General features: G+C 52.3%; 2 protein-coding genes and 1 pseudogene across 3 annotated transcripts; 1 reads left to right on the top strand and 2 right to left on the bottom strand.

Annotated features, from left to right (window-relative positions):
* Positions 1–295: 295 nt before the first annotated feature.
* TMEM116 (transmembrane protein 116) lies at positions 296–12,978 on the top strand. Its single transcript, XM_082491874.1, has 11 exons — positions 296–387; positions 660–706; positions 829–892; positions 4,654–4,785; positions 8,734–8,838; positions 10,368–10,417; positions 10,879–10,962; positions 11,044–11,182; positions 11,658–11,802; positions 11,917–11,990; positions 12,506–12,978. The coding sequence occupies exons 1-11, from the start codon at positions 340–342 to the stop codon at positions 12,704–12,706; spliced, it is 1,089 nt and encodes a 362-aa protein (XP_082348000.1). The 5' UTR covers positions 296–339; the 3' UTR covers positions 12,707–12,978.
* A 745-nt stretch (positions 12,979–13,723) lies between these two features.
* On the bottom strand, positions 13,724–16,406 carry LOC309678782 (disintegrin and metalloproteinase domain-containing protein 20-like; annotated as a pseudogene). Its single transcript has one exon. The product of its transcript is annotated as a disintegrin and metalloproteinase domain-containing protein 20-like (transcript).
* A 1,271-nt stretch (positions 16,407–17,677) lies between these two features.
* LOC309678781 (disintegrin and metalloproteinase domain-containing protein 21-like) lies at positions 17,678–20,277 on the bottom strand (the record flags this gene model as incomplete). The annotated part of the gene is made up of 1 exon (XM_082491931.1): positions 17,678–20,277. The coding sequence occupies one exon, from the start codon at positions 20,275–20,277 to the stop codon at positions 17,986–17,988; it is 2,292 nt and encodes a 763-aa protein (XP_082348057.1). The 3' UTR covers positions 17,678–17,985.
* Positions 20,278–23,403: the final 3,126 nt, after the last annotated feature.

Raw genomic sequence — 23,403 nt, 5'->3', positions numbered from 1 at the left:
CCTCGGGTCGGCCCCTGGAGGGGTGACCGGGGATGCAGGACCCCGGGGGGTTTGGTCTGGAGGTCCCCGGTGAGCCGTCCCGCCGGGGCTCCGCATCCCGGTGGGGACGCACGGCGGCGGGGGCGCGGGTCCCCGGTCCCCGGGACTCCCGCCCCATTCTTCCCCCGGGGCTCCGGCCCCCCTCAGCCCCTCTCTACGACCGGGCGCTGCCCTCAGCCGGCCCCGACGGCGGGGGCCGGGCGCGGTGCGCGGGGCGGGCCGGGCGCGGGGTGGCCCCGGGGCGGAGCGCGGGCGGTGTCCGCAGCCCCGGGAGCGTTGCGGCGGCGGCGGAGGGTACCCATGGCCCTCCCGGCAGAGGCGGCCCGGCTGGACGGGGGCTGGCAGGAGGTGAGCGAGCCCCGCCGGTACCGGCACCCCCCGGGGGCAGCGGTTGTCCCCTCTCCCGGGACGCTGCCCGTCCCCTCCGTGCGCGCCCCTTCGTCCCCATGTCCCCTCCCCGGACAGCCCCGCTCCGCGCTCGGCGGCACCGGCAGCCCTGCCGGCTCCTCTCCGGGGGGGCTGCGGGCTGGGACCGGCCCCCGGCCCCCCCCCCCCGGGCTGTACCGGCTGTACCCCGTGCCGGGGGCCGTGTCGTGCTGAGCCGGTCTCCTTCTCCCCAGGTCTACTCGGCTCTCCAGTGGATACAGTTCACCATGGCCATGCTCAGGTACAGCGCGTCCCCGGGGATGCCAGCATGGAGTTACTCTTGCGACCACGATTTTCTCCGGAAAAAGAGAAATCGCTTATCCCAGATGTGCACCTCTTCCAACCTGTGCTTTGTTTTCTCAGTGTTATAGGTTCCAGCTCAATTATTGCCTACGCCGTCTTTCAGAATGCGGTGCGGTCCCCCGAGGTAAGGACTCGCGCCTCCTTTTCCCTCCCGAAGTCGAGGTGTCGGTACCTTGTAGGAACCTGAAAACCCGTCTGGGTCAGGCGCTCCGCTACGAGCAACTGCAGGTCTTGGGTTTACGCGGTTAAACCTTAACAGCTGGGAGGCAAAGGGCTTGCCAAGAGTTTGGCCCTTTGTCTGTGATAGGCGTTGAAGGGACTAACCTTGAATCGCACCCGCGTAGGGAGAAGTGGGTTCCTTAGCCCCGCGCTTTCTCCCGGGAAAGTCCTCCAGTCGTTCGTCCGGAATGAAGATTTGTTAGCACATCCTCCTGAGGATTTGTTAGCGCGACCTCCTCTGTGGGGCAAAACGCCTGGAGGGCTGAGGAGCTGTGTACACAGCTGCTGAAGTGCACGTTGGTGCATTTTCCTGTAGGAAATGTATTTACAAGTGTCCATCTCTGGGTATGGCCGAGCAGGTTTTATTCCCAGGCAGGTGCACTACTAAAACTGATGCAAACTCAAAGATGCCGCAAAGTTCAGCCAGAAAAAGGACAAGGCTGAAAAGCAGTTTGTTGCGCTGGACTCCGCGGTGGGGCTTTGGAAGATTCCCCCTGGCCGCGCGCAGGAGCCACGACCATTTCTAATGCAGTGGGGCTCGGGTGCAAACCTCCCTCGCGGTGGGACCGTGGCACGTGCACTGCAGATGTGACACAAACGCAGCGCCTGGCGCATGCTGAGCGCATCACACGTGCAGGTCGTGTGCAGGAAACCCGGCGTTGTCTGGGATCTATCAGCCGTGCTGGTACGTGCGCAGTAACCGTAGACCTCCATCCCAAACCTGCCAGGCTTTTGCTGTCCCCACACAGTCCCTCTGTCTGTCCAGGACTTACCGGAGGTGGTGCACGGAGCTGATCTGTGTGAAGCTGGGGTTCGTTGTCCAGGATTTGCAGCTTGTCTGGCAGCCCAGTCTGTGGACCACGCAGATAACTGGTTACTGCTGAGAGCAGTAGGACAGTAGAGCCGGCGGCCATGTGGTGACAACTCTGTATTTGTACTTCCCTCGTCTTCAGTGTTCTTTGTACATCGTGGGTTTGATCTGCAGCCCACAGAACAGGACTTCCAGGGAATACAGTGAGTTATCCTCAGAGAAGGCGGGCGTGTGAGTCAAGCTAACAACTGACACGGGGTTGAACGGAGCAAGGTGGGGAGGAGAACTTGAGTCCAGGTCTGCACCGCTTAGAGTGCGCAGGGCAGTCTCCTGGAAACGCCTTGCCCAGCGCAGTGAGAATGACCTGCGGAGATGTCCCTGCATTCCCTGCGAGGAATAAGGGCTGGGACTTCACCTTAGCGCCAGGATGGAGAAACCTTCCCGAGCTTGTGTTCTGCACAAGGTGCACATCAAAGGCTCACTCTACCACATCTCCTGCACCCAGAAAGCTCCAGCCAGGTTTCTCCCCTGAGGTCCTCCACTCTGGTATGATACGGAGCTGGGTTTGGCAGATGTCCCGGTGTGACTCAGCAGCCTCAGCCCATTTACTTCCATGGCTAGCAGGAGCCCTTGTGCCACTAGTCATATGATGTGGCTGTGGCTTGGGAGCTGTCCTCTAGCTGCTTGCGAGCCACTCATGGCTCCAGGTCACAGATGGACCTTTCCTGCTCGAGGGAGTCCAGATGTTTCTGCTCAGATTATTGCTGCAAATCCGGATAGGAGGGATGGATACCAGCTGGAGCGACTCATCTGCATCGGGCTTCCAGGCTCTTGTTCTGCTGCCAGGGGAGATCCATCGCTGGTGTTTCAAAAGCGGCAAAATCTTCAGTAACTTCCCCATCGCTTTGTCCCTATGCTTCTGGTCGTAAGTGGAAATTTGTAAACAAAGGGGCTGGAAGAGATCCGTATCAAAGCTTGCCACAAACAGCTTATTCCCCGAGTCATGAGGCTGCAGGGTAAAATGTTTGAAAATAAACAGTTCTGGAGGCGGGGAGGAGAGCAACGTTATAAACACTTCCCCTCCTGCCCCCAGCCTAGGAAATCAAATCCTGCATTCTTGAAGCTTGTTTTCTGTCCCTACGGGGTCAATAAAACTCTTCAGCCTGAGCTCAATCATTCAGAAGAGATGATGGCAAGCAACAAACAAAGAATTTCCTCTGTCATGTCAACAGGTTCTGTGCAGGCAGATGTCCCTGAGCAGTGGCCAGACAGAGCTAAATCAACACATATCAGCCTGGCAGCTCATCTGAATCATTACGTCTTTACAGTCCCTTCCTCTATTTTATAAATACCTTTTTTTTTTTTTTTTTTTTTTTTCCTTTTGCAAGTAAGAGCCGTGCTGCCTTTCGCTTACCACTATGTCACCTACTTCTTTATTTAGGCCCGTGCCAAAATAACTCCTCGGCCAAACGGCGGTGCCTCGCTCCAAGGACACTTGTTGCTGGAGAAAGGGGTCACCTGTTTGATTGCAAAAGTTGCCGCTTTGCTTCTTTCGGAGCTGCTTGTTTTCAAACCCGCTGTGCTCGCAGCGGTGTCCCCCGCCTCTCATGCCTGTGACTGCCAGCTGGGGCTTCAATTCTGCGCCGGCGAGGAAAAAGCCATGTTATAAAAATGCAGTGAGGTGCAAACTAGCTCCAGATACTTAGTTAGCAGCAGCAGTTTGATTTACGGTGTCGCTGGGTTGGATGGGACAAATCTGGAACTGGGGAGACAAGGACGAGGAGACAAATCCTGCAGAAGGCAGAGGACCTGCCGCGCTGCCGCGTGGCGGTGCGGGGACCAGGAACACCCCCTCAAACTACGCCATAAGGACACATCTGGTTCCATCAGATCTACCTCACTACGCTCTTTCTCGTCGCTCACGGGAACAAGCCAAGCATCGCACACTGCAACGGGCGGCAAACATTTACTGAAAGGACAATATTGTGGCAAATCTCACCAAAAGCTCAGTTCCATGAAAAAAAAAAAATCTTCTTAAAAACAAGACCTCCTAGAATGTTTCCATGCGGGCATTATAATTTCCGGGAGGATGGGGAGGGGGGGAGGAGGGGGAAGCCATCATTTTCTCTCCAGGATGTTGAAAATTAGGTACCAAAGACTGCAATTAAGAATCTAGATAATTAGGCTGCTTTTCCAGAGTGTCTGCTCTCCCACTAACAATGAAAAACGTTGGCTGGAATTTTGCACGAATGTTTTCCTACAGTGTTTGCAGTCCTTTTGGCCGGTGCATGCAAACTGGAAATGGGCTGGAAACTGCCGTTAGAGGAGACGCGACTCTGTTCCAGCAAGACGCAGTGTGCAGCAGAGTGGCTCTCACAGGGAAAATTAATCCGGCATGTAAAATAGATTCAGCCTTAGTCACCAACTGAAATGACACGAAACACATAGGAAAAACGTCTGTTTCAGGTTGTTTCGGACCTGAAGAAGTTTTGCGTTTACCGAAAGTTTGATTTCTCTGTTAGCTGATTTAAGAAATAACATGGCTTCTCCCTGCCAACCTGTCCCATTCTGCAAAATTGTGACATTCTGGAGGTATTTTCTGGAAGATTTGCTGCTGCTCTTGGATCCTGGGGCGTTGCTAGCGGCAGAGCCGGTGGTTGGAGCGGGGTGTCCGTGCCGAAACAGCTCCTGAGGGCAAGAAGCAGCCCGGGGTTTGTGTGCGAGGAGAGCTGCCCTACCAGGAGAGCTGGAGGCCGTAAGCGCATCGAGACGAGGGGGTGAAGCTGCCGCTGTAGGTGGTTGCGGGAGTGTTGTAACCGTCGCTCAGACCCGCTGACCAATTTCACTTTCCCCAGGTTCGTCCTCTTTTCTACCTGAGCCTCTCGGACCTATTTCTGGGCATGTGCTGGCTCGCTGGGGCGCTTCTCTACAGCACACCCACCTCCAAGCAGGATCTCATCTGCTACAACCTGCAAGCGACAGGACAAGTGAGTAGCCTTGACATCACCGTTCACGCTGCCACTTTGCACCCGCTGCCTTAATTAGCCGCGCTGGTGGTCAGAGCGTGGCTGGGGCAGAGACTGCCTGTGTGAACTTGACTTATCAGATCTCTTCGCCTTGTGTGTAAAACGGAGATAACGATGCGTGGGTTTAGGTACATCTGGTTTGTGAGAGGCGCTGAGGAAGACAAAGAGAGCATGGGATTTTGCGGCTGCCGCGTTTAGGTTGCTTGTGTAAAGCGAGTAGATGGGTCTTAATCTCTTTCCCGTTGGACCCGTGCCGACGATGATCTCTGTGCCGCTGGCACGGCAGCTTTTCTATCCCTCTTCACCCTTCCTCCGTCCTGGGCAGGAACAGACACATTCTGCGATTCGCTTGAGCTCAGCCTTACGTTACTCGTATAAACAGCCCTGCTTTTGCTGCCCTGGCCCCATCCTCTCTCAAACAACCCCAAGGATGCTCAGGGGCTGCTCCGCCAGCACGAGCTCAGCCCCGTGCCCCAGCGATTCGGCTGTTTTCCAGCTGATTCCGTGTGCTGGAGACTAATTGGAGTGGAGTGAGTGAAACACCGTTTTCCTGACAGTTTGCTTTTGTCTCACCGAGTTCCCATTCCAGCATTAGGCTTTCAAATCACTGCTCTCAAAAAAAAAAACTTCTGCAGGATATGGCCAAGCCTGGGCCGGAGCGGTGGTTCCCAAGCGGTGATCTCTGGGCTTAACAGTTTCCTTTTTTAAAGGACCCACAAAAATGGGAAGAGCGAGTGGCTGTTGGGAGCTTTGATGTGTGTTGTGTGGGCTCGGGCAGCTCCCTGGGAGCGTGATGGTACCCACAGATGGGACCATCCTCGCTGAGCAGCAGCATCTGAGGCTTTGAGTCCTCTCCGTGGACCTCGGAGAGGGCAGGGAAGTAGTCGCGTTGTGCGGTATGGAAGTGTTCACGCTGTTCTGCGTCCGGGAATGGGCGCCTGCAGCCCAGGGTTGTTTCAACAGCTGTTCTTGTGGGTAAAACCGTAACCGTTCATGATGGCGGGAGCAGCTGTTCCACTCCTGGCTTATCTCTGGTTTCTCCAGCTCCCCCCTGCTGCTGTGGAAGCACCGCAATATGTTCACATCGAGAGAGGAAACGGTGGGGGGGTGTATAACTCGGCTGCTTGGGAATGACGCAGAACAGTATCAAAGATGGTTTTTAGGTGATGGCACAGGGGCAAATGAGAAGAGCTTGGGAGAGGCTTTTCAGAGCCAGAAGGTGGAAGGAGCATGCGGGACTGAAGGCTTTTCTGAGCTGTTTCCCTTGCCGCTTTGCCCGGAGGACATTTCTTAATGCTGGTGTGACCTTTCTATGGCTTGGAGAAGAGCGGCTGCACTGCTAGAGAAGTAGGTTGGACATAGACAATACGCCACCATTTCTCAGCAGGGTCACTGGGAGCACGCTATGCTCCCACGCATTTCTGGTTCTTTTCTGCCCTTGCTGTTCCAGCCTGCGGCCGGGCTCCTCAGGGACACCAGCAAGGATGGGGGCAAGGTGGGAGCTTTGCTTCCACGCCGGGAAAGGCGGCGTGGGTAGGAAGTCCTCACCTTGAAGGACTCGGCTTTGCCTCAGCCCCACGGGAGCCAGTCAGGGTGCTGTGGTGGGCTGTGCGGGGTGCAGGTCGCTGGGCTCCTCTCCTGCGTGCCACCAGCAGACCACCTCCGGCAGGAGGACAGCACGGGTGGCAGAGCCGGCTTGCGCCTGGCAAGAGCTGTCGCTGCTGTTTGCTCGGGAAGAAATTAAAACAAACGGAGCACTTGCCATAGCAACCCTGCCCGCATGGCGCACGTGACACGGCGCAGGACACCTCCTCGCTAAACACCCCAGCAATGCCCTGGCGCGGTGGGAACACCTTGTGCCTAAGTAGGAGCCAGTAACAGGTTTAACCAGCAGCTTCTGCAGAGCATAAGTGATCTGGAACCGAATGAAATGAGTAAACGTCTCCTGGCCCCATTCTGCCCGTTGCTGAAGTCTCGCAAGGGTTGTGTTCCTGCCTGTCTCAAACACACGCGGCTTCTTTGCACGCAAACACTTAGAAGATGTAAAATGCGCCGTGTGACACAGGTGGGGACAGGCTGGAGACTGCTCAGCAGTGGTGTTTGTGGATGGCAGCCCTTGGAGAGACTCACACCACGGTCCATGTGATGGGGTTGTCTCAGGGGATTGCCTTAGGAGCAGGACAATATTTTGGCTTATTCAACCTGTTTACCATCCCTTTATGACCAAGGGCTGACGTTACAGCAGATGGAACTGCCCTAGCATCCATACCGTGTCGTAAAGGAGGAGATTGCTCCGTTTCTTGGACGTGCCCTGTGTCAGCCCCGGTCTCTTGGTTGATATTAAATGTAAATACCGCTCCCTTCTGCTGTCCCTTGACGTTGTTCTCTCCTCCTCCCTGCCTTGCCTTTGCGTTACAATAATAAAGTCCAGAATAGAGATTGTGGTTATAATTGCACAATTCCCCCACATTCTTCCAGTTCAGTTCCAGTGGCCTAATAATGTCCTGGCAGGCTCCGCTCCCGCTGGCGAGCACAATGGGGAGCCACACAAGTGTTATAATGAGGGACTCTCGTGTCTCCCAGCCCCTGCTCTACCTCCTCCTGGTGAGCGCTGCAGGAGTGTCCGCAGCCCCGAAGCTGGGGCTGGGGAGAGCAGAACTCCCTTCGTTTTCTGCCGGCAACTTCTCAAGTGGCTTTTGGTTCCCTCTTCCAAACCAGAAGGCAGCGCTCACGTTTTGTGAGCCTCTCTAAGGCCATTTTGAAGTGCAAGAGAACGATCTTTGTGAGCTGTTTTGATGACCTTCCCCGGACGTAATTGAAGGGCAACAAACCCTCATTAAACCTCGTCTAATGAGCTGGAAAGTCACTGTAATGTTCCTGCTGCAATGTCACGGCCCCTTGGACTCAGCCTCTTCGGAATCAGCCAAGAGCGTCTGCAACCTCAGCGAAGAAGACCGAGCCCATTTGGTGACTACTTTCCCAGACTTAGATGATACCAGGGCGGCGAACCTGCCCTCCTTGCCTCTTTGGCAAAGGAGAGCAAATCCACAGAAAAATTCACTTGTCCAGCCCTTCCTCTTTGCCTTTGCCACTGAAGCATGTGTTTCCTGTAACAAACCCAGCGCACGCATATATATAGTATGATCAGGCAGCGCTGTTTATACTTGATTGCCTGGAGCAACCGTGGAGTCAGAAACAAATGCAAGAAAGATTTGTGTGGGTTGGTTTTTTGTTTTGTTTTTTTTTTTTTACAGGAGATTTTAGCTATTTGGTCTCACCTCAAGCTGGAATCAAGGGCTGTGAAACTGTCAGTGGGAAACTGTTCTCTATCTTTTCTGTCCTCCTTTTTCTCATAGAGAGAAGAGGGCTGTTGGGGAGTTAACTCGGGCTTGGTGCAGATATTTTCTGCCCCCGCTTTCCTCTTTAAATATACTATTGTTTTCTGTTTCCGTGAATTCACTGCATAGTGAGCTTACTACGTGAGAAGCAAATCGACGCGCCGCGTCCGTGTTGTGTTTCCTAATGGATGTAGCATAGGGAGGGTCCAAGTGCCTTTGAACCCTTTGTCGCCAGGATTTGCGCCAAAGAAAATGAGCCAAGTCATAAAGATTCATATTTTTAAGACAGTCCTGCTGTCATTAGTTCTCCTGTCCCCTGCTTCAGGCCAAAGTGAAGCTGCCTTTGTGTGGTCTAAGGTGGGACCCTCTCCTCTACCTGGTTCCTCCCAGTTGGTGTCCCACTGCAGCCCAGTAGACATGAGGACCCTGTGCAGGGACCCCCACCTTTGGCAGTCCACTGCGCTGTTTGGCATCCTGCCTCTGGCCCACGGGCTGGTCATCAGCGATGAACTGAAGGTGCTACAGGAAAAAGGATTATAGGACTGAAATACTGTCTGTTTGTATTTCTCAGATATTCTACGTGGCCTCTTTTCTATACACTGTCAACTACACCTGGCATCTGTACATGGACCTAAAGATGAAATACAACCAGAACCTCTTCAGAGTGCCTCCCCAGGTGAGTAGGACCCATGTGCAACAGCTGTTGGGTACCAAGGTCTAACTGTGGGGTTGCGGTGGGGTTTAGGAGGTGCATACAGGACGGTGTATCTCACCACAAGGGCTTTGAAGGCCCTTCTGCCCCACGGCTCTATGAATTGACATATCTTGCCCCCTGAGGTCAGCAGAGTTACTGCTGGGTCTGCTGTAGCGTCTCAGTGGAAGATTAGGCTTGCAAGACTAAAGCAGACAAAGACCAACGGCAGCGTACATCTCCGAGCAGAGAGATCTCCCGACAAGGTATTGGTGAAGTCCTTCCGTAGTTAGAACAGCAGTTTGCACCAGCTGAGTGCTTTGTTGCCATCGCTGCCTTCTGCCAGCGCACAGCAGAGGGGACAGGAAAGCAGGGGGTGGTGGGACAGCCTCAAACTGAGAACTGGCGATTTCTGTCCTCCCCAGGTGTCATACAACGTTCAAGAGCATCAGTAAGGTATTGTAAGAGTTTGAGATAGGAGGTGTGACGGAAGTGAGCTAGTGATAAAAGGACCGGTTGGCTCTGGGAACAGTGGCCAGTCATCGCTGGCCTTTACAAAAGCCCTTTGGGGACCCAGTGTAATCGCTGGGAACCGAGGAACAAGGACATAGTACTCAGAAAAACACTCTCTGTGCTGCAGGCTAAACAAACACTTCACCTACCGCATGACCAGACCAAAATCTCTCCTTGCAGTTGTTTCATTCCTCACACCTGGCTGAACTGTGAGGCACTGGCGTGTTGCTCCTGTATTCCTGCAAAATGACAGGTTCCTTATGCAGCTCTTCCCGTTGAACCCATTCAGCCCCATTTCCTTCTATAGCCTTTCTCTTCCCAGGACGTTTGCCGTGCACAGCAAATCTTGTATCCCAGATATCCCATGTGGTGGTGCGGGAGCAGCAGGCTGGGCAGATCAGTCTACATTTCAGTTGCTTTTGTCCATAGGGTTTGGATCCACTTGTAGGACTGGTTTCCTTCTTGCTGGACCCCCATTCAAAACACAGCCCCTACCATAAGCTTCCCACCGCTACAGCTGTGCCCACGTTCTACTGCCGTAGCTGGTGTGTGGATGCCAGGTGCCAAAGGACATGTCCTGGAGAGCAGAGACCAGGACACTCCAAATTGCCCGCGTTTCTTCATCAGAGCATGAAGTTTCTGAGGAACGGGGCCAGGTTCAGTCAATGAACAGTACAAAAATCGAGCAAGGTACACCAGGGAGCTCCTCAAGTGTCTGCTCCTTGTCCGGTTCCAAATTCCCTTCTCAAATCCTCTAGTCTTGAAGGAGAACAAGCCAATTAGCAAGGTGGAAGCATTGGTGGTTTCTGTTGCAAATCAGCACAGGCTGAACTCGGCGGTGTTGATTCAGTGCGAAGTGGAAACAAACATTTGTACTGGGTCTGGGGATTAATCAGCGTTTGAAGAACCCTCAGCTGCTGAAGTGCTCCCTGGGAGCTGGTTCTTGGGAACCAGTGGCTGTATGGAAACGGTCATTTAATTAAACTCTTTGGACTTTGCAGGTTGTAGATTACACGAGTTGCATTGGCCGAATAGCAACGATCTCATCCAGGTAAGATTTCATTCTCTCTGGCGGAACTATGGGGTTTTGGTAAGTCATTTTGGTGTGCTGATCTCTGCTTCCTACTTACTCTGAAGCAAGTTTTACTGAGACCTGTGTTTGTGTTTGCCAAGTGGCTCGTCAGGAACAGCAGAGCGACCTAACGGACTCAGAGCAAGAGGGTCTGGGTGTAAGGGCCTTTCTCTAACCCAGTTAGTTACAAATATATTAACTATGTGTAGTTTTTCCAAAAGTGCTCTCTTTACCAATGTATTGCCTGCCTGAATGAAAGTGCAGAGATTAGTAAAGCCGGCAAAATACTATTCCAGAGCAGTGTTGATAAGAGCAATTTTTAAGTCCTCTGTAGGGACAGGGGAGAAAAAAAACCAAACCAAACAAGTAGCATTGGGTTGGGGATGGGGACAGTGCAATGCAAAAACTAATAACTGCGCTGTTGTCCTTTCTCCTCTTAGCCTGATCCCTTTCCTTCTCATGGTGCCTGTGTTTTGCCTGGGCAACAGCAGCAATTGCTACCAGAACTTCAGCCAGAAGCATGGGTAAGCTTCAAGCGTCTCTGAAACAGCCCCACTGCTTATGAGCCAGGGCAGGAGCTCAGGCTTTTCCCTTTCTCCCCACAGATGTCTCCTGATGCACACGGAAATAGCCGTGCTCACCAACGAGCCGCAAACCCTGACTGGCTCTGTTTGCCGTGCGATGCATTTCTATGGCATTGGGGTCTTCCTCATTTCCTTTCTGATCAGCTTCGTAGCCATTCTGGTAAGAAACGTAGTCCTTGCACGCTAGTCGTTGCACCCAGATGATCAGTGTGAGAAGACTTTTCCCCCTTTCGTCTTTACAAATGTGCGTGGATGGTGTCAGAGGTCAGGCAACGTCAGGGGAAGAACCGTGTGGTGCCGCTTCCCCTTTGGAAGGGGTGGAGGGGGAGCGAAAATATCATTGTGCCACCGTATAAATCCATTTGGAGTCCTGTGTTTTGTCAACCCATCCCAAAAAGGATTTAGCAGGCTCAGAGCGCGGCTGCAGAGATCCCCGACACGTGGGTCAACAAGAGCCCAAATCAGTTCAGAGTCTTCAGTTCGGAAAAGGCCGCGCATGAAGCAACTGCTCTCCCCCAGGGAGCGCGCTGTTGCGTGAAAGGCTTTGATAGATTGAAAGGGGATGCTCTGTCCTAGACCAACAAGCCGGATCAGAGCACGTGCACAAGGTACAATGATGTATGCTTCTTTTTCAGGTGGTACTCAGTCAAGCCCGAGGTTTGTACAAAAGGTTTGTAAACTCCACAGGATTCCTGGGGGATCAGCAGTGGGCCATGATTAAGATGGTGGAACAACGAGTGGTTTTTTACCCCATCGCATTCTTCTGCTGCTGGGCCCCAGGTGAGCGGAGAGCCGGGTTACTCCCGGGCTGTTCCCCTAGGGCATAGTCCCTGGCAATGAAACTCAGAAGAGGTGGGGTTAAAGCAGTGCCCTCTTGTCCGTCCCTTTTCACAGCCGTCCTCCTTGGAATACTGAGGCTGACTGTTTCAACAAATAGCAAAGTCTACATAGCTCTTCTGATTCTGCAGGTGAGTGTCTTCCTCTGCGACCTCCGACCTTTTGCCTTCTCTGCTTGAAGAGAAGAACGAGCGTTTCCCTGTTTCTAATCTCCGCTAGACAAAGCATCCTTGTAGCCACAAAGCTCCTGTCTGATTGGTTTATGCTTTTGGTTGGCAAAGATCTGTGTTAGTTGTTTTATGTTTTTCACGGGCTTGAAAAGGTCTCAGTAACCAAAACGACAGCGTCATGGAAACTGTAGAAAATAGGACTAGAACGGATCCCCAGAAAGCCGCTGGGTTTTTTTTCACTTCGTGTGAAAGTCTCCAAACGCAATTCCTCCACAACACTCGTCCAGCTCCTTGCTGTGCCTGAGGCAGCATTTAGCAAAGATTATTAAAATAACTGCCGGATTCCAGTCTCACACGGGGATGCAGATAGATAAAATCGTGCTGGAAGTGGGAGGCTTGGCGTAACGCGCCTGGTAGGGAGCCGTGGTGAGCTGACAGCTCACGAGAGCCCTGACCTCCCCTGTGGTCTCTCCCAGGCTCTGACGGCAGCTTCCCAGGGGCTTCTGAACTGCATCGTCTACGGCTGGACGCAGCACGTCTTCCTCTCCCTCAAACGCAACGCCTGCCGGGACGTTGACACTCAGACTCCTCTCTTGCGCTCCCAGAAGAAGTTCTACGCCAGCACGCTCCCCGCCAGCCCGCCGGACGCGGAGGGCTCCACGTCCACCCTGCTCTGATGAATCCCTGCGCCGAAGGAGAACAGGCAGCGCCCTAACGAGACCGCGTCGTGTTTTAGCAATGTCAGCCAGAGCCGGTATTGGGCTGTCTGCTGCGAACTGTCTGGCCAGCGGCAGAGTTAGCTGTAGTGCTGGAGGAGCCTGAGCAGATCAGTCGGAGGCAGACGCTTCAGTGAAGAGGATAGTTATTTATTTTACGGGTTTGTACGGACTGTAAATAGATTCTTTAAACATGGTAAATCTTTAATAAAGATTTTGTCCTTATGGAAATATCTCTAGAAATGCAGCAAATTGTATGTAACAGCTCAGAGATCGGGTACAGCTCCTTGGAGGGTAGGTGGTCAAAGGATGTTTTACTTCGCTAAGTATTTGCTATTACAAATTAACAGGAAAGCAAAGGTGAATATTTTTCAATCTCTGACTTTTAATTCACTATAAAAATAAGAACGTATGCCATACTAATAGCCAACTGCAAGGAATGAAAAATTGCAAAAAGTAGCATAAAAAACATCAGCGCTCACTTCTGTGCCTTGACTTTTTGCGCATTTCCCTTCCGTTCTTCATGCCAACTCCTGCTCAGCTACGAAACGCAGAAAAATAAGCTGCTTTGACCCAGTGGAGCATCTCTTATGAACCAGGTGAGCAGGACTTCGCATGAATCTGTCTGTACTCTTCTAGCTGCACAAGTGAATTATTTATTAACGTCCCACCATTCTATAGAAAATAAACCAGATTTTTAGCTGCATTGAAAGCAACCCTCTAACTTTTACACTTTTTATTTTCTAACAGCTTCACTTTTTGGGTCCAACCTAAATTTATTTACATAGTAGGTAATACAAGAAGAGGAAATACTCAAGTTTGTGTAATTAACATTCATACAGTTTGCTCAGTTACATTGTGTAAATCACTTTGTGGAAAATCTGCTGGGACCAGCAGTCCAGCCTCAGGGCACACCCACGGGGCCCGTAGTCCTTTGCAAACCTCAGCTGGTGGGTTTCCCACTGCTTTCATGGTTTTTTAAACATCTTCTTCCATACTCTGCTGCTTATCTGCAGGAGACTCACTTCTTTCTCTCTGTGGCTAAACTTGTACTGAAAAACACAGCTATTGCCTTCCCGTATTTGGTTACAGCAATGAGGGGAGCAATCAGAACGATTGGGAACTGTGATCCCAATTACCATCCCAAACACTTTATGTTGGACAACCTCCACCATGGACATCACGAGAGGCGGTGGAGGGCCGCTGTCTGTGCTCCCTCCCAGGCTGTGGAAGTGGAGGTCCGGAGGAGCCCAACCAGCTTCTCAGCGTTTGAGGTTGTTGCAAACCCCTTCCCCCCCCCCAATCCCATCGCACCTTGTCCTGACCATGGCGCCTGTGCATGTCTTGTTAATACCGATCTTTTTTGGCCCACATCTGGTGCCATCAAGCCCTCTTCTGATATCGGGGGTATCGATGCTGGCACGGTAGGCTGTGCCCCGGCACCAGTCCTCAGGCTCTGACACCATCTGAATGGTGGTGTCAGACCCCTCCAGAATGGGTATCCTCTTCCCGTTGACACACTGCAGCCTTCCACACAGGGCGTTTTGGGGTTTACATCCCACAAAAGCAACTTGAGTCCCATCGCCGCCGCAGTTGCCAAATTGATCCCCTTCCATGTTCTGCTTTTTGAAGCAACTTTCTGGAGCACCCTGAGCTTCCTTCCCAAAAACTTTCCTGCACAGGTTGTCATGGGTTGCGCATTTCCCGCAGTAGCAGTAGCCATCATGCCTGCACGGCGTCCCATCATGCACTTGCAAATCCTCCTGGCACCACTCAGAATTCCCACTGAAATCTTCTGGCAAGTTGCACTCGTCCGCCTCCGACCCACGCTTGTGTCCTGCAGCAGGAAAATGCCATTTCTGGCAGCACTGCCCAACGGAGCAGACGGCCCCCAGCTTCGCCCTGAAGTTTTGGGGACAGCAGGGATTGCCTCGGCAGTCCTGCCACCCCCCACAGTCACACTGCTCTCTCTCATCGATCCCTTTGTTGCCACAATATTTAAAATAGAAGAGTCTGTGGGGCTCTGGGATGCTGCCCAAGCAGTGGCCATCCCCTCTGCCGATCAGGTCCGAGTAGCTGTGCCGGCTGCAGTTGCTGAAAGCCTTGGTGCCATCGAGAGTGTCCCCCGTCATATAGCACTTGGTGGCTTCTCCGCACACGTGCCTTTTTATCACGCTCCATCCCCAGGTTGTGACCCAGCTCATGGGTAAAAATAATTGCAAAGCTTATGAAATCTCTCCGTGTGTGTGAGACAACACTCGACTGATAACCAGGGTAGCAGATGCTACCTACATATGCCAGCTCAAAAATTAGTCCAAAGTCCATTTAAGCAAATAAATGTGCAATGATGTATTCCATCCTCTGAGAAAGATCCCTGTTTCCCCAGTCGTTCACGTTTTCAAGAACTTCTTCTATATCCTGGCTGTACCTGATGAAGTTGCTGCAGGTCCAGATCTCCAGCCTGATCAGGCAGATGTGAATCTTCAGAGGATAGTAGTATGTTTCGGATAAATTGATTGTGTCTGTAACCAGAAGTATCACGGACATCTCATTGCTCTCTTGGAAGGAAAACAGTGGTCCACCACCACAAATATCGCAACGTACTTGGTGTGCTCCAGTCTCTGAGAGAGTCATGCGTTTCTAAGGCCAAAACCACCCCGTTGGTTTAGGATCATTTAATCTGTCAATCTGCACATGAAGAGCTTGTTCTGTGTCTTCTCTCGCCAACAGAGAAGGTGCTGGAAGATGAGGGACCCCAACACCGGTTTGATGCCATAGTTCATGTTCCCGATTTCCAGCTGCCCCCTCAGACACGAGGAGGTGCTTGGTGTGGGGATGGAGCTGGGGCTGCCCTCCACACAGCCCAGGTAGTAGCACTCCTCAGGGAGATGGGGCTGCTCCACCACCCTTGTCCCCCTGAGGCTGCATGTGATGACCTGCAGGATTTTCACAAGAAGTCCTCTCTTCTGCATGAGGTGGATGACACGGTTCTCCCCCCCTACCCTGAGGATGTAGGACACTTCTCCCCCCGTGGCTTTTCCCACCCTGGGGGATCAGTTTCCTCAGCCGGACTATCTCATAGACAGTGTAGCCCAGTGGTGGACAACGGCTGCCTGCCTCAGGGAGGAGAGATGCCACCAACACTGCCCAGACCCCCAGCCTGAGGAGCAGGCCTTTCCCCTGGCTGCCATGACATGCCTGGAGCCATCTCATCGCCAACACCTTAAAAATGGCAGTAAGAGGCCTCAGGGAGGGTCCTGCCAACCCTCGCATGGACATCTTGACCCTCTCTTTTGAGGTGCTCAGGTGGTGGCTGTAACAGAGCTGTCCCCTCAGGGCTGGCATGGGACCCGATGAAGGTGTGTGGCACCGTGCTGCCCTGAGGGGCAGCCGTTCCCCTCAGTGCCCCTTGAGAAGGTTCTGGAAGTGCTGCTGCCTCTCCCAGCTGCCATGCTGCCAGGCAGCTGCCACACGAGGCCGGAGTGGAGCGAGGCTGTGGCACGGGGGCCATGGGTGCTCCTGTGAGGTGATGGGGATGAAGGGCACCCGTCCCCACTGTGCTTCCCTCACCGGGACACCATGGAGTGGCCATCACGGCCAGGGAGCTGTGGTTGATGTCCAGAGCCATTCTCCTGCCCCTCAGCGAGATTTGGGGAGCCATGTGTCTTCACCACCCCGTCCTCCGCCTCCCCAAGGGGGATCCCTGCCCAGAGATTGCCTGTGGATCCCGAGTTTGAGAATTAACCACAATAACACTCCTCACAGCAAATTAACTTTGCAAATGTTGATGCCCTTTGGCCGCTGCCTCGCCTCCTTTGCCATGCTGTAAAAGAATGGGGCCCAGACATTTTCCTTAACCACAGCTGCCTATCAGTAAAATTTCTCTGAGCTTGCACCCCGATATAAGTATCAATATTTATAAATTATACACCTGTGCTACTGAAGTTCTAGTATTTTCTCTGGAGACTCCTGCTGCGAACACCACCCGCGGGGCATCCGTGGGTGGGTGGTCACCCCACACGCCTGGCCTGCGCCAGCCGCACGGCGGGCACAGCTTGTTATACACAGAAAACCACATTTTGCACATACACATGAGCACCGGCAGCAGAAACCACTGCAGCTCCAAATTATCATTAACCAGGTCGACCTGGGGGTGAGCAACAGCCCGTTCCAGTGAGGTGAATTCCCTGTTCTAGCACGAAGCGCTCCTCCCAGCCCCCAGCATTCATCTGCTCCTTCTAGATGTGCTCAGGTGATTTTTATATTTTTTTTAATTTTTTTTTTGCACCATCTCTGCTCTGCTCCTGCACCCGCTGCTCCCCGCTTTCCCCGGCAACCCCGCAGCAGCCCGGCTGGTTTTGTCAGCTCAGCCTGGCAGGGATCGGACGCTGCTGGCCGTTTCTTTACCTGTTTCTTTACAGTTCCAAAGCCTTCCTGTGAGCTTCGTACTTTCCACAGAGGCCGCTGACACAAGCAGGAATGATGTTTTTCCCCCCTCCTCTTTCCTTTTGGATAGATTCCACATCTTTTTCTCCTGTAATCAAACCTCAGAGCCCTTTCTTCCCTCCTCCTGTCTTCCCTGCTCCTGTTCGCAGCAGCTCGCGGTTGCTCCTGGACCGCGGTGCCGCAGAGGAGATGCTCGAAGGTGGCACTCTGCCTGGGACCCCTGCACCGGAGGAGGTGGCTGTAGGATATGGATACATATATAGATTATAAAGTCCTATATGTTGGTGTGGACACTCTGCACCCCTTCCTCTGAGCTGTAGTGGAGGGTCTGTGACCCAGAAGTTTCCTTACTCAGAGGGAAGAGCAGACGTCCTTTGGGGACCACGAGACTAGCGGAGAGGGGGACTGGCTGCTGCAGCCCCCCGTGCTCTGGGGCTGAGAGTTGAGCGCTGCTCTTTCCTTGCAAAAGGCTCTGCCTCAGCCGCCCCGGCATCCCCCTTGCTCAGCCCGTGTCTGCCAGCGTAAACCGGCAGGCAAGATTTTAAATTAACCAGAGCGCCGCTGTCATTTTTGTCAACGACCTTTTTTTTTTTTTTTTTTTTTTTCTCCTACGGAGCGAGGTCAAGCGAAACAATTTCAGTTTGCTATTTTCTATTTGCTATTGTATCCTATCTTACAAGATAAAACCTAACTCTACACTTGCATCCGGATCGATTTTAAATGACTCCACCGCAGCTGGAGTCTGTATCTAGTGACCGACTAAGTCCGGCTTTCCACTGCTGCCACATGAAGTCCTACACGGGGCAGTTTTGACCCTCAGCTGGTTTTGAGCTGCCGCCTTCTACCTGGTCCTTCGCATCCTCCTCAGGAGCCCATTCTTTAGTCCAAAAGCATCCAAAGAGTCTGTTCAATGCTTGGGTTACTCCAAGCTTTCTCACGTGCACAACGACAAGCGCTGTGAGCACCAGAACAGTAACGTTTATTATGGTAATGTCGATGATGAACCTAAAAAGCCCCTTTTTAGTGACCGGTGCAGGCCCACTGTCAATGCTTCCCCCAAAGCCAATAAATTGACAGTAGGGAGGTGCCCAGCCGCTGTCACAGTGGCAGTTTCCTCTGGTGTTGCAGATGCCTTTTCCTCCGCACGTTCTCTTGGCAGAACAGCGGGATGTCAAGTACTTCTCCTCGGGGACACATGTCCGATTAATGCAGATCTTCTTCTCACCGCACTGCGTGCCATCCTTAACGACTCCAGGATCCAGAATGTCCACACCCAAGTGGTAGTCCGTGCCCCAACACCAGGTGTCGCCCACCAGGGTTTGAATGATGGTTGTGTGATCTTCCAGCTGAGGTAGACGTCTAACATTCATACACTGCACCCTCCCGCACAGGACATTTTCTAGTTTACATTTCTGAAAGTCGAAATCTGCCCCATCTCCCCAGCAATTGCCAAACCGATCCCCTTTCGTGTTCACCTCCTGGAAACACGGGAGCGGAGCAGGCTTTGCTTCCTTGCCAAAGATGCTCATACACTGTAACGTGCGCGATTGGCATTTGCCCGAATAACAGTACCCATCCTCGGCACACACCGTCCCATCTTGCTTGGCCACGTCTGCTGGGCAATGCTCAGATGTCCCGTTGCAATACTCGGGCAAGTCACACAGACCAGCACTCTCCCTACACACGTGTCCTTCTGGAAGAGGCTTGCAGTTCTTACAGCAGCCTCCAGAAGTGCAAACGGCTCCTTTTTTTTTTTGACAGGTATCGTCACAACAAAGGTCCAGTTTACACTGTACTTCTGAGCCGCAGTCGCACTCTTCCCCAACCTCCAGGATGCCATTCCCGCAGCGCTGCATTGAAAATGCCATCACCGATTCTGGGGCGTTATTAAGGCAGAATCCTCGCCCCGATGCTATAAAATCAAAATAGCGCTTTTTGCTGCAGTTGCTGAATTGATAGTTGACTGTGCCTTGTGTGCTCATGATGCATTTAGATGTGTTTCCGCAGCTGCAGTGTCTGCCATTGTACTTCATGCCGAGGACGTACCCTAACGCACGAGCGACATGGACAGCAGTGTCCATGTAAGGCTGCTTTGCAAACGATACAACAGCAGAGGCGCGTTTTCTATCACATGCGCTGGCAAAGTTGGATTGGCCACCCACGTGCGATGCTCTCTTACCGTGACTGAAGTCCATCAAGGCAAATAGACACCCCACGTCATGCACGGCGTACGTAAGGCTTTGCTGCTTCCGCCAAAGATTGAAATTATGAAGCACCTCGGTTATGTTTTCAGTGACACTGATAGGGTTCTTCTCCGCCCAAACCTCTAGTGCAGTTACCAAAACACGGAGGTGGAAAGAATAAAACAGCCCGTCCACCAGATTGATTATTTCAATAACTTCCAGTGTCACATTAGTTATACTTCTGCCAAAGGTGTCAAAACCTTCTTTGTCCACCACGACAAGGAGCTCCAAATACCGCGTGTGCCTCCGGGGGGGGAAGTGCCCTATGGCTGTACCAGGGCCTGGAAACTGTCCGCCTTTCTTGGCCATTTTATACATCACCGTTCCAGGAACCACCTCCTCCCTCTGCACCAGGAGGTGCTCGGCCATGGTGGAACCTGCCAAGGGCTCGATGCTGTAGCTTGAGTTTCCAATCTGCAGCAGTCCTCTGAGCCCAGAGCAGGCAGTCAGAGTCACCGCGGAGCCCGGGACGCCTTCCACGTAGCCGTGGTAATAGCAATCTGCTGGCACCCGGGGCTGCTGGACCACGATTTCCCCTTGGGAGTCCCGAGTGAATACGGGGAAGTTTTTTATTACGAAGTCTTTCTGCCTGAGGCGAATCGTGTAATTTACCCCCTGAATGCTGATGATATAGGACACGACGTCCTGGCTGGCTTTCCCTGCCTTGGGGCCAAGTTTCCTCGGAACGACTATGTCGTAGGTTGTGTAGCCCCAGGTGGGCTGGGGGCTGCAGTCTACGCAAGGCGGCAGGAGCCCCCGGAGCAGGCAGGAGAGGCCCAGTGCGAGGAGGAGAACCCCACTGCCCATCGGGGGGCACTTTGGCCGTGTCCGGCTTGGAGCCATGGCCACTGCCCCCCAAGCTGGAGGAAAGAGAGGAAAACGTGGCCGCTGAGACATGAGAAAAGCCGCTTTAACTCAGCGGCAAAGATCCCATCTCACCACCACGACACCGTCCTTCAGGGTCTGTCCTCTTGTCCCCGCTCAGCCTGCAGCCAGGTTCAAGCCACCGGTTCCCTTCATCCAACGTGCCTTTTCTTAGCTCTTCCTCGGCTACTTGTGCCCCAGACACGCCAGCCAGCCTGCCGAGAGCCCCGGTGCAGGGGGAGAAACCAAGAGGAGAGCTGCTTTTGGGGCTGGAACGGAAGGACCTGAGGGGCGACCGTTTCTCCAGCCCCACTTCAAACACAAACATTCCACAGGGATGGTGGGACCCACCCCCCCAGCACAGGCAGGAGCAAACAGCGCGTTAAATAACCCCCATCTCATCGCTCAGAGCCCACTGTGCCCTGCTTGCCCTGACCCCCTTTGACAGGAGCTTCTGCTGCCACAGCAATTTGTTTAAAAGGGGATTAAGCGTTCATAAGTGGAAAGCGATAGAAGATTACCAGGGAAACAATGGGTTGGTTGCCACGGTGAGAGCCTTCCGTGTCTGTTGACAGCCATCCTTGCAGGGCTCCTCACCAAGCTGAGCCCATGTCACCGCATGTTTTAACTCTTTGAGGGGAGTTTTCTTGCTGGAAAGGGGGAGGCGTTCTTTGAGCCTTCCATGAGTAGGGCAGAGTCTTTTCTCGTGCCGCTTCTACGGAGCGCTTGCAGCTGGTTTGGCTGCCTGAAATACTCCCAGGATGCTCGGAAATTGTTCGCTCACTCCCTTTTCAAATGCTACGGATGCTCTGATGGTCACCCACTGCCCCACCTGCTATTAACTCCTCAAAGGCACCAAAGCAGATGGACGTTAACTCTTACAAAGAAGGTGGCCTGGTGCACACGGGCACATGCAGCCATCCCGCTGCCTCTTTTCATGCCACTTTTGTTCTGAAGTGTTCACGCGACACGGATCTATATGGTTGCTGTCATGCTTGAGGGTAATAAAAATATTTCCAGAGCCAGGAAGCGTGTAAGTGCGGTGCTTGATGGCTCTAGTCTGCGTTGAGAAGAGGAGGGGAGGAGCACTCCAGGGCTGCCTGGCAAAGCGCTCCGCCAGCCGGAAACACAGCCGACCCCCTTCTCATCCACCCAGTGTATCCCAAATTGCCAATCCGGACACAAGTCCCTGCAGGGCTCCCGCTTCAGCCACCTCCAGCCAAGCACAGCGCCCGGCGAGGATTGTCACGCTACGGTTACTGGTTCCCAGCGGCTGCCCCAAAGAACACGCGGGGCAGAGCAGACGAGCTGTCATATCTGACTGAATACAGAACAACTCATCCCTCCCTTCCCAACAGCCCAAAGCCGCAGCTATGAGAAAAATCCTACAGACTTTGGGAGGGTTAACCTGCAGCACTGGGCACCCACTGCTGCCATCTAACGGAAAGCAGCGTTTAAAAGAGGCGATTTCGGGTTACGTTGCAATTTTCTAGGGCTTTACCCAGCCTATGCTGTCAGTCATTCTTTCATCTCAAAGCCTCCCGGCACTCCTGCAAAATATAAAGCAAAGGGCTTATCCACATTTGTAGGGCAGGTGGGACGGAGGAGGGAGGGCGGCAGGAGAAGCGCATTGCGGCGCCCCCCAGGCCACAGCTGTCCTTCCTCCCTTCTGTACCGCAGGGATTCGGGAACCAAACAAAAGCAGCCAGTAACTTTTAAGTTTAGTAAAATCGTTTATATACACCGATGCGTAATATTTACAATATAATACTGATCCAAATTAAACTAACATATTACAGGTAACACTGAAAAGGAGAAACGAAAACATTTTAATCCACAGAAGTTAAACGTGGCATATGAGGACAGACTCAGATTTCCAACAGAACAACCTGAAGTTATGACAGCAAAACTTTGACATGTTGCTATTTCCAATCGAAAACTCTTTTGCCTAGTCAAGTTCTTCTAACTTTTTAATATATATATAGCTCAAAATAATCAAGTAACAGGAGAAGTCAGATATACATAAAATTTTGAAAAGGTCAAATGATTTCAGAGATTTTTCTCTTAAATAAAATTCTAAAAAAAAAAAAAAAACCAAACCCTACAGAGCTTTCTCATATCCTTCTAGTGTTTGTCCAAAGAATGTCTTCTTTGATGACACACGACCCTTTCATCTCAAGATATTTACAATATTCACAGTCTGCTATAAAGGATCAGTAGATTTATTACCAAGTAAAACCTTATATAATCAAGACAAGGTATCTTGCATTTATGTCAACTGAAGAATAAAAAACACAGGAAGGAGAAAGTCAAATACTACTTTAAAATATGCAAACGAATCTATTAAAGTGTATTTAATTTTGAGACCTAAAACATCACTTTTTAAAGAGTAAAATAATCAACTTTCTCATAGAAATAAAACCATTTGACCTCGAATCTTCAAATTGTGCGTTCTCCGTCTGTCCCTCCCTACCTCCATTTTAGATCAGGTCATTCTTATTTATCACAGACAATAAAATCTATAGTAAACCCATAAAAAAAAGCAGTTCCTTATTCGCAAAAGCCTTTAGAAATGTGACTTCCCTCCAGCCACCAAAAGCCTTCACGGTCCGTTGCAGACATACCCACCTCACTACCAGGAAGAGCCTGAAATTGCTGTGGGGCAGAAGTTAAGGGAGGATGAGGAGAGGAGGGACCCTCTAACGCACAGTGGGATCCCACTTTCTCCGCTTATTCCCGAGCTGCCTCGGCTGGCGGCGAGCAGCAGTTGCTCTCGCACCCCGAAGCGCTCCCCGCTACACCAAACGCACGCTGGAACTGCCCAAACGGGCTGAAGCCATTTCCTAGAGATCGTTACGCGACAGCACACAAACCTCACTACTGTTGTCTTTAACACTAGAGCAACCTGCCAGACCAAAAAAAAAAAAAAAAAAAACCAAAAACAAACAAACCACCAAAAAAAACCACATCCCAGTGTGTTACAGCCCATGTTGCTTATGAGGAGCTCGGGTGGTATCGGGCTCTGCCAACTGCGCCCTGCGTCCACCACGACAGTAGCTACAATCTCATCCGTTTTCCCCCTACGAAGTTCTGGCTCCTAAGAAA

Source organism: Vanellus vanellus, assembly GCF_965231255.1.
Source record: "Vanellus vanellus genome assembly, chromosome: 16".
In the NCBI taxonomy this organism is placed as follows: domain Eukaryota; kingdom Metazoa; phylum Chordata; class Aves; order Charadriiformes; family Charadriidae; genus Vanellus; species Vanellus vanellus.
The sequence above is the reverse complement of the archived record's forward strand: the minus strand, read 5'-3'. Positions and strand labels throughout refer to the sequence as shown.